General features: G+C 40.9%; 1 protein-coding gene and 1 long non-coding RNA gene across 3 annotated transcripts; one reads left to right on the top strand and one right to left on the bottom strand.

Moving 5' to 3' along the window:
- Positions 1-2,425: 2,425 nt before the first annotated feature.
- On the bottom strand, positions 2,426-4,923 carry tmem82 (transmembrane protein 82). 2 transcript variants are annotated; one of them, XM_013277637.3, is made up of 6 exons: positions 4,660-4,923; positions 4,468-4,537; positions 4,099-4,297; positions 3,506-3,920; positions 3,135-3,322; positions 2,426-2,641 (listed from the first exon to the last, which is right to left on the bottom strand). In XM_013277637.3, the coding sequence occupies exons 1-6, from the start codon at positions 4,751-4,753 to the stop codon at positions 2,561-2,563; spliced, it is 1,047 nt and encodes a 348-aa protein (XP_013133091.1). In that variant the 5' UTR covers positions 4,754-4,923; the 3' UTR covers positions 2,426-2,560. The 2 variants fall into 2 exon arrangements, with proteins under 2 accessions (XP_013133091.1, XP_005459910.1); XM_005459853.3 differs by having other exon boundaries at positions 4,099-4,294.
- Positions 4,924-7,116: 2,193 nt separating this feature from the next.
- On the top strand, positions 7,117-10,612 carry LOC100698521 (uncharacterized). The gene is made up of 3 exons (XR_001225365.2): positions 7,117-8,278; positions 8,469-8,634; positions 9,054-10,612. It is a non-coding gene; the product is annotated as an uncharacterized LOC100698521 (long non-coding RNA).
- Positions 10,613-10,628: the final 16 nt, after the last annotated feature.

Below are 10,628 nucleotides of genomic sequence, written 5' to 3'. Positions count from 1 at the left end.
TGGATTTTGATAAGTTTCATATTTTGACAGATATGAAACTCATGTGGGAAACTGTTCTTTTGCATGGAAAAGATCAATGTACTGCTAGATCAGTAAAAAAAAAAAAGAAGAAGAAGAAGAAAAGAAAAGCGCTGACACAATAAATAAAATCCCCAAAATTCAAAATCCCCAAACCGGATCGACCAGAAAAGCAATCCAGCAAACTCGAGACAACACGGCTACGATTACAGTAAGAAACTTACCACACTGAGGTAGTTTGAATGTGTTTGAAACTTTGAATTAACACGTATGCCTTCTGCATGTTGCACCTGCAGTCTGTCAGAGCAACAAAAGAAGATGCTTTGACACATTTAACTGCTTCTATTACTGGGTTACAAAAGGCACAGGGAGCTGTTAAGTCAAGTACTTTGACCTGGTCTGAGCTCTACTCTAAGCTAATAAGTAACGCAAAACAATCAGGCCCCTGTCCAAAAGTCCAAGAGTACAGTGGCGATAAGCCCTCTTGTAAGGGAAAATACAAACCGTATGTGTGTGTGTGTATTTTTCTTTGACCGACTATCCCCATTATAAAACATACACACTTTCTCTGACTGACCGCCATGACTGATAAATAACAGACCAAATAATGATATCCACATAATCAAGAGGGGCGTCAACGTTTAAGTAAAATGGTAGATGAGCTACTATTTTCTCCACATTGTGTTGTGCCCAAATCCTCCTTGGAGCTGAATTGTTTTACTTTTTATTTTATTTGTAATTTTTTGTCTGTGGAAAATGATCACTGGCTTGTTTGGTTTGAAAAAAAAAGCTGCAACTACAGCAGGGCATTATTCTGCTTTTGTTACTATATTAAGAATACTTAAAGGGAGAAGTGCGCCTGCGTTAAAATGCAGTAACAGGGGACACGCGAAACTGCTTTGCGCATGCGTCCACTGTGCCTATCAGATGAAGACAGAACAATCTGGAAATCTCCAGAGGAGGTTACAACGACGCTCAGTCAGTTCAATGGGCATTTTCACCGTACTCGGGTGCTCAGAGCGTCCTCCCTATGTCTGCTGAAAGCGTCCTGATGTGGAACTTTACTCCATTAAAAGTCTAATAAACCTCTGGGAGTACAATTTCTCATTTTGGTGGATCGACTAGACACCAAAAAACTAAATTTCATCTTCAGTGATTTTCAGACGTGGATTATCGTGGAAACTGGACCGTCAGGCTAATGTTTCCCCCTGTAATTTTTTTTGACACGGGATGACGGGACTGACATAACAAAAACCCTCTCATGGAATATGTTTCTGTCTGTCCACAGCTCTCAATAAAGACAGATCTAATGGGCATAACACCGGCGACACATTGTGGATTTAATTCGATATGGGTGTTAAATTGTCACACGAAGTCAGGCTTTAACCTTGGCTACTGTTATTGAGACAATGTAGCAAAGACTGGAAGGGCGGTATCTCAAACTTCCTCATAAAAAGCCCCTTTGAGTGTAGCCTAATAAAGCGAATTTGATGCCATTACAACAACAGTGTGAATTAATACGGCTTGCTAGCTGTTTAACAGTGTGTTTGTCCAACAAAATGGAGCTAATGTCGACGCATAATCAAGTAAACTAGCTTTTTCTTTGTCTAACGCCATTTTGTGTGTCTTTGGAGCACTAACGTTGTCGTCAGCCATTTTGCCTTTTCTTTTCAAGCACACAGCCTTTGAACACTAGCAGAGCACAATGGTGTTTGCGGGCCTGTCGCGGGGAAATAAGTGAACCAACAACAAAACAATAAACGAATAAGCTTACCCACTGCCCAGGCTGTGTGGTATGCAGTTATTGGATGTTTGCAGCCATGTCAGTACTGCACTTAGTAATGTTAGCTCCTCTGTAGAGAGTGCATTTACCTGCTGTAACAGCGATTGCTTCATGGTTAAAAACGACGACGTGATATGGGAGTCTAAATTTACATTTTATGTAGTTATTTTTCAATAAATGGAATAATTTCCTATTTTGTGCAGCTTTATTATTACTTCTATTTCTGTTGAATACCTACCTTATACTGCAAGAATAAAATAGAGGTGTTCAGCATTGGTGAAATATAAAAAATAGCAATTAGTTTGGGTTTTGTTTTGCTTTCTCACCTGAAAATGCTGGGAAATGCGAAAGCTACTGAATAAAGAAAACACTTTGACCTTAATCTGCTCTATTGGAAATGATCTCAAACGGTAAATCTTCCCAAGAGGTCACACAGACCCAGACAACCATTATTGTTGAAACCGTATGACTAACCAGCAGGAAGAAAACAAGCTTAAAAACACATCCTTAGCACCTTAAGAAGTAAAATGAACTCCAGGACTTGTTGAAAGGCTGCCTATTGAATAGTTGTTGAAAACCATTAAATTGTTCTTTTAGAGAATGTGAAAAGACTGTAAACATTCCTTACATGATGAGTTGTGTCAAATATTTAATACAAAATGCATACTACATTGTAGGTACAAAGCAACGTTGCCTTGATATGATTTCCACTAAATAGTGCCATTAAAGAGACGTGCAGGCTTTAAAATCCCAGCGTGCCTATCTCTGATGCTCCTTCTTGAAGGCTCGTGGTTTTTGCTGACGTTCCCTCCTTCTGTACTCTGTATAATCCTCTTCATCCTGTGTGAACACAGCAAAATATGACGCTAAAAACATGGGTGACTGAAGACATGATGTCTGCTGTTAAGCTACAGCCAGACTTATAGCTTTGTGTATGTAGCCATGATTTGTTGATATGCATGATTGTTAATCACCAAATGAGCTACATTTTAATAGCAAAACAGACCCGACTCACCTTAAAAGTCGACTCAAATGCGGGGTTTTTTACATTTGTTTTATTTTGCATTATACTTTGTTTAAACCCCTCAACTTTAAATAGGTCAGCTCAGTGAAAGGAAAAGTAGACTCAGTATTCTGAGTCAGAGATCACATTGACCTGAATCTGTCTTGGGGGTCTTAAACCTTCTCCGCCCGGGATACAAGTTTGAAAAGTTCAGTCTCATCTTGGGACTCATCTAATGAACATATTGATATTCTGCTCCAGTTTTGGGAGGCCTCGGTGGGAACGAAGTGCCTTTGGCCCCGTGTGCCGCTTCCAGGGAGACTCACTGACCTGTGAGGATGCTGCATCCAGCAGATCCTTGGTGGGGAGTAGACAGCTAGCCTCTCCGAGGAAACATATTAGGATGTGGAACACGTCTGCCCAGCGTCCAACAGTCAGCATCAGGACCATCAAACCCCCGAGACGCACCACCACTGCGTTGAGGACGGCCTGGCTGCTAGGCAGACGATGTTGCTCTTCTACAGAACCGTGACATTAGAGGACTATTAGGGAGAAATATTTGATTTAAATTTAAACAAACTAAATAAATGTCTTAGATTATCCATAGATGCTGTAGTGATTAGTCAGGTGAATTGAGAAGCACTAAGTGATGCTACTGGCATATCGCTTTGTAAGGGCTTATGTCTTTAAATGTTCCTCACCCTGCATGTACACCACCAACAGCGTATAGCAGATAGTAAGTGGTGTCCAAAACCTAAGGGCTTCTGTTGCAGAGAGGAAATGTTGGTTGATGGTTGAAACAGCAGCCAGCACAGCCACAGAGAAGGTAATGATGATGGTCCTGCACAGCATGGGCAGCAGGGAGCTGCCCGATGTGAGGAGGCTGATGCAAATGCCGCAGTAGCCCTGTGAGCTGTGGAGTTTATACAGAGCTATGACATGGTGCAGCAGGTTTGTGGCCTGCCTAGCCAGAAACCAGCTGAGTGCTGCTGCCAGGAGCAAGCATAACCAGCGCTGGGCCGCCCCCTCGTGTAGAAAGTGCAAACTGCAGGTTAGGGCACAACCCAGAGAGAACTGGCTTTGAACTAACAGCTGCTGCAGAAATTTCCCCGACTCCTGGGAAAAAAGAGGAGCACGAGTGATGAATGAATCAAAGCAGACGGCGATGGCTGTCGCGAGTCATCCTGACACCATGGAATATAAACACCAACTCAGCAGAGTAAGCCACAGAAAAATCACCTGATACAGCTGAGGCACATACATATATATTTTTATCACATAATTGGTTTCTTACTGGTCCAGCTGTAACCAATCCAGAGACAGCTCGAAGACAAAATTCTAGTACCACCAGTGAGGCCACACGGGAGCCCACCACACACAGTATCCCAGTTACAAAGAGAAACTGAAGCAGCCCAGTAAGTCCAGGTTTTGTCCGTATCGGATGACCGAATGTCTTCTGAGTTGATGTGTCTTCACCATTTTTTTCACTCCAGCTCCGAGTTGTAGGGAGGAGAAAAAAAAGTCACATCAAAGACATAAAAATAAACTGTGTGGAAGATGAAATCCCTTTAAAATCAATTATTTTTAAATGAGAAAAGTGTAAATGGGAAATTCTTCAGCAAAACACCACATAAATCTGTACACAAGAGGCAACGTCTCTCACCTCTCCTCCAAGAACAAATGCACTCTCAACAGGGAGCACAGCACAGAGATCCCACATGCACCTACCAGCCCTGCAGGTCAGATAGCCGTGAATTTCCAGCACAGGTAATAACAAACCTCAGACATTTACTCTTTTAAGAAAAGGCCTGCAGCCGTGCTGACCTCAGAGACAACGAAAGGATGAGGAACTCACCTTGGAGTAAACTTTCCAGTGGATTTATATCTAGAGTCAGCCACCCTGGTAAGAAGTAGGAAGTTGGAAGAAGCCATGTGATGAAAGATAACATAGTACTACCTCTAGGGAGGAAAATTCACCTTGAATGTCTATAAAAGTAAGCTGCTTTAAGCAACTGCACTCTCAAGATTCATATTTTATGGTTCTAAGATCGCGTTACAGTGTTGTGAAGTATCAGCTCAGCGCTTCTGTTTTCTTTCTGTTGCCCCAGCGTTGTGCTTTGCTCACCCAGAAGCCTGTTCTGTGTCCTGTACCAAAGTTCAACTGAGTGTCGGTGGAGCAGAGGTGCCCTCAGGCCTGAGTCATGGCAAGATAGTGGAGGTTATTGCACCATGGGAAAGACTTTACACTCTCTTTGAAATATAGTAGCAAGCGTTAGCAGAGTTCTGTGGTGATCTGCACGTAACAGCGTGGGATTATTCTCATGGCAATAAACACAAGAAACAGTTGTAGTCTTGCAATATTATTAAACGGTGATATTATAATAATATGTGAATAGAAATTAGAGTGTGCACAGTAATTACCTAAAGAGTTATACCAAGTGTGTGGGATGAGGTGTGTAGTGGTAGATTTGATGTTGGGGGAAGATGGAGCTGAAATATAACTGCGAGCACATGTTCAAATCTCACGTTTCTACAAATATTATTTTATTATCTCATCAAGAAACAGCTGTTTGAAGCAAAATATACAGTACTGTGCAAAAGTTTTGAGTCACCTCATGTGTTTATGTTGAAAATGAGAAATTTATTGGAGAAATGCAAAGATACAAAGAAATACAGTGTAACAGTTTGTACAATATAAACGTGACAGTCAGTGTTTGGTATGAACACCTTTATTTTTGAACACTGATCTCTCCTCGGCAGCTTTCTTGTCATGTCTTTAAGTAGTTTTCAGGAATAGTTTTCCCGGCTTCTTTAGCGACATTCAGAGCTCTTCTTTGGATGTTGGCTGGCTTTTGTTCTGTTCTCTGTCAACATGATGCCACACTGCTTTATTAATGCTGGGGCCAATCCATGACTGTTAGTGTTCCACTGTTTGTGTGTTATTCAGTGTGTTTATTCAGTTATGCTTTTACTGCATTGGCAGTGTGTTTGGCAATGGCTTTATGGCAATGATCCCAATCAGACACTTTCCAAATGGTAGTGTATGGTGGATCAAAATCAAAATCTGTGTTTCTGTGTTCATAATTTCATCAGTTTTGACAAGACTGGCTAAAAGGTGTCCCTAAACAATGACAGAGCTGCCACTGTGTTATACAGATGGCTGTTGACATTCACTGTTGTACCTCTCCTCTGACCTCCTCCTTTTGCATTCATAAGTAATGTCATTTCTCTCTGTTTCCCTTCCTTAAGAATGGCTTCCTGACAGCGACTCTTCCACTGAGACCATTTCTTTTGAAGCTTCAGTGAACAGTAGATGGATCAGCTGAAGGGCCAGATGCATCCCTCAGATCTTATGTCAGGTCTTTTTTAAGGACACACTACTCACCATGAATTAGCTTGTCGTTGCAAAAATTACTATTGCATTCCTGCCAAACTGTGTCGTCTTTGGTATTTAGACTCAGCGAAAGAAACTGGAACAAATTCCGTGTTTTCGTCACAGTCTTGTAGTAACCAAGTGCCATAAGATACAATGTCTTTAATGCATGCTCAATCATCCAAGTAAGGAAATCGCAAAAAGTCGATTCTGTTCATCTGGACGTAGCGTTTTCAGTGGGAGAAACATTTCGTCATTCATCCAAGTGACTTCTTCGGTCTCAGCTGACTGCAGGTTTCCCCAAACCTTATAAACATTACATTTGCACAAAAACTAAAACTAGCCCACTGAATAAACAATGGGCTGTGAGGTCAGTTCCTTGATCATTAATATGCAAATTCTCATAACCATTGACCAACAACCACTGATCAAAAACCATTGATCAATGGCCATGAGTACCATTCACAGAGAGTTGGGGAATGGCTGCAATCACAGCATTGTAAGATGGTGAAAGATGTACCCTTAGGCCCCCACCTCAATTCAGAGATGGTCTTTCCCTTTTCTCATAAAGAGCCTAACTGACATAAAGGGCCTACCACTCCCCCCCCCACACCACTTAGCCGCTAAGCGGATGGCGCAACACAGAAGAGCTAACTTGTCGGGCCAGGACTGCAGTCTATTCACACCTACAAGCCAGCTGACACCTCTTTCAGTGATTAGGATGTACACATCCTGGACAGGGAGGATCACTGGTTTGAGTGGTTGTTGATCAATGGTCATGACAATTTTCATATTAATGATCAAGGAACTGACCTCACAGCCCATTGTTCATTCAGTGGGCTGTGAGGTCATTGTGCAAATGTTCTTTTTATAAGACTGGGGAAACCTGCAGTCAGCTGAGACTGAAGAAGTCATCTGGATGAGTGACGAAAAGTTTCTCCCACTGAAAACGCTGTGTCCAGATGAACAGAGTCAACTTTTTGGGGGCATAAGATACAATGTAACATTGGTTCCTTGCTACATTGTCTGTTATGTGTAGACACAACACAGGTTCATCCCTTGAGTTAGGTGTCTTTTTGGTGCCTTTTTTTAAAATTCCAAGGTCATTGTTAACAAAAACAAATATTTCTCTTAAAATGTTGAACTACAAGGACTGGACTGGAAAACGAGTGAAAACACAGTCAATATTTAAAGAAAGACTTTGAAAGACCGGCAGAAACCCTGGAGAACTATTGCTCAAGACCAGTTAAAAAATATATGAAAGTCTGGCTCCTTAGAAAGAAAATCTAAAGAAGTACAATAGTGCTTATTATTTTTAGGTTTGTGGGAGATGTATCATGGAAGGAAAGGAGAAATATGCTGCAGGCAAACTCAGTGCCTGTCCATTCAAGTTAATGATGAATGAGTCTCTACCTCTACCTGCAGAATGTCTAAAGCAGAGTGAAACAACACTAGTGCAAGTCCCTGCAGATTGCCACTCCAAAGTGTTGGAGTTTTCTACCCCGATTCTTCTTCCTTCCAGTTTCAAGGATCAAATGATTTGAATGTATGTTAACCAGACAGGTTAAGTCAACTTAACAACTTTATTCACATGCAGGATTCTCATGAACTCAACTTCTCAGCGTAAAATATGACACTTCAAGGGAAGTAAAAAAAATCCCCTTGCTTCTTTTGAGGTATTACATTGTATGTACTGTAATAAAAGTAAGTCGCAGGGATCGTTAGATTATGTGGCCCCTGTGTCTGAAACAGTACTGGGGTTGTACTACAGTACTGCATTTCCCCTTTTCAGTGAAGCCAAGGAGTAAACCTGCATGCTGTTGTGTTTAGCCCAAACCATTAAACTCTACAAAATCAACTATCTTTGCTAAGCAGTGCACTATCTGCACAGGCGCTGATGAAACAGGAGACTAACAAACCACATTGAGCTGGCCTTTATCACTGAGAAAGAGTCATTTAACAGGGTCAAAAACAACAGATGGATTAGGAGCAAAGGACTTATGACAGGCTGAGGCACAGCTCTTCGTCTCAGTCGCTGATTTATAAGTGCCGGAGAGCAGAGATTCCTAAGCAGGCTGGTGACTGTTTGTGACTCCTACAGGTGAGCAGAAATTTTGTAAGACTGTGAGGATATGAATGGAATTTGTAATCCTTCAGTCACTGCTTTTTGAACCGGATTATTTTAGTCATGAGCTATGGTTTAGCCCCGGGATATTTGATTGACTTTAAAATACCCTAAAAGTGTTAGTATTTTGTTATGCAGACACAACTGTCCAAACTCGCTGTTTCAGAGCGCAGTGAAGCTCAACACTGAAGCAGTGAGTGAGCAGATCGGCCCCCGAGGCGAAGGAAAACTGTCCAAATGGACTCCAACGGTGCCGGCAGCGTGCAGTACGACCGCTGGAATGAGGACAACATCAACATGAATGTAGAGGCTTCACAGTCCTCACTGCAGATGTGAGACTTAGCAGATAGCGGCTGGGGTGACACCACACGAGGACTAAATTAAACTGACAAAGGTTAAATGTGTTTAATAAAAATAATCCAGGTTTTATGAGTTTGACATTGATCATACAGTTTAAATCAAGTGTAGGAGAAAGGTTGTAATGCAGTTTTATCCATGTATCCATCTCACTTAAACTTCCTGCACCCCATTTTTTTTAGTTTAAATGATATGTAGTTACTTCCTCCAGGGAGCTTATGTTTTTGACAGTGTTTGTATGTCTGTAAATGGGATCGCTCCAAGTTCTGAATGAATTGTGGTATAACTTTGTTTTAAAGGTGTAGAGTGGGGTCATGTTAATAATCCATTAAAATTACACTTACATCCACCATAGGTACCAAATAAACTTGCCCCCTTTCTTTCCCATTCACAGGATCTGCAACAGCATGTGTGTCGGCAGCACTGGAATAGTAGTAAAAGCAGCAGGAGCCGCAGCTGCACTGGTGGCTGTTTACATCATAGGATATATGACGGGGTACTACATCCATCGATGCCCGTAGGGGAACCAGGAGGTCAGGAAAGAAAAGAGATTTAAAACACACCAAAAAAGCATAAGCTTCATATGCAGAATGAGCTGTGACTGAATCGGATTTATTGTGATCAGAAAATATACAAATTCATGGTTCATACTGATATTACTGCACATGAAAATGAAGTTATATCATTATATGATGTTATATGAAATGTAAAATATTAATTCATATCCTTCTTCATAATGATACTGGGATAAATTGTACTTGTTTCCTGCTTCGGAGATTCTGTCATAATTATCAGATTTTCCCTTCACTGTCAAAAAATATCAGGCTGTGTTTTTTTGTCCAAACTGATAACTAGAGATAAAATCCTTCGGGCAGGAGATACCTTTGGATCTACTGACTGGTATTTCTGTGGGCTGTAGGAGTCTTAGATCACCTTTAGACTGAGGGTGAGGAACGGTTTAGACAAACATTTGTGAGACATTTGAAGGTCAGCGACTGTGGGGGGGACTTTTCCTGAATCTGGAGCAACTTAGAAGTTAATGGATGACTGAGTAAGTTTAATGTTTCCTACTGCTGGTCGTTCAGTAACACTCAAACTCATCCAGACCTTCTGCGTTTGTTCGATTTCTTCCCAATTGTTCTGAACATCTGCAGCTTCAACAGTTTTGGCTCTCGACTTCCTTTAATACATTTGTATTTAACACATCTACTCCACACACATACTCCAGTACATCACTAAGCAGTAAAGACAAAAGTGATGTTTAAAAAGGTACTTTTTTATTTTTATGCTAAAAAGTGATACATTTTTAAACCTCAACTCAATCTAAGTTATCTCTGTTTTTCATGAAACACAACCTCAGTGTTTTCTTAATGAACTGAACTTTAGAGAGCCTGTCGTGTTTTGTGGTATCAGATCGTTTTAATATTTTAAATCTATTAAGTGTTTCTTGGTTTCATATGACACAGTCCTGCAAACGATACAAATTAAGTTTAAGCTTTATGTAAGTTTATTAAGAGTTAAACTGACATGAAAGTTAATGCCTATGAATCATAGTGCAAACAATACCAACCATTTACATTTAAAAGCACTGTAAATGTGTTAATGTGGTATTCTAGCCATTGTTATGGAGACCATAAGTGATCTGCTGTCAGACAGGAAAACGCATCTTCTTGTGCCAGAACTACTTTGTACAACACTTCATGTAGCTAATCGGTCTCTGTGGTATTTAGACCTCCTGTGCATCATTTCCCAAATGGCAGATTGTCTTTGTACAGCCGAGCTGTCGGCTTTCAAACTGTTTTTCCCATTTTCCTTATGTTAGTTTATTTCTCGCACATTATTGGTTCCTGTTAGATTTCCTCCTGTAGCACTTGGTTTGTTTTGCCCCCTGGTGGAATTAACCACCTGTTTGTATGACTTCAACTTGTTAAAAGATTCAGATTTCAGATGTTACTCTTCCTCCTGTCAT

Source organism: Oreochromis niloticus, linkage group LG20 (genome assembly GCF_001858045.2).
Source record: "Oreochromis niloticus isolate F11D_XX linkage group LG20, O_niloticus_UMD_NMBU, whole genome shotgun sequence".
Taxonomy (NCBI): Eukaryota; Metazoa; Chordata; class Actinopteri; order Cichliformes; family Cichlidae; genus Oreochromis; species Oreochromis niloticus.
Note: the sequence above shows the minus strand (reverse complement) of the source record. Positions and strands in the feature narration are given on the sequence as shown.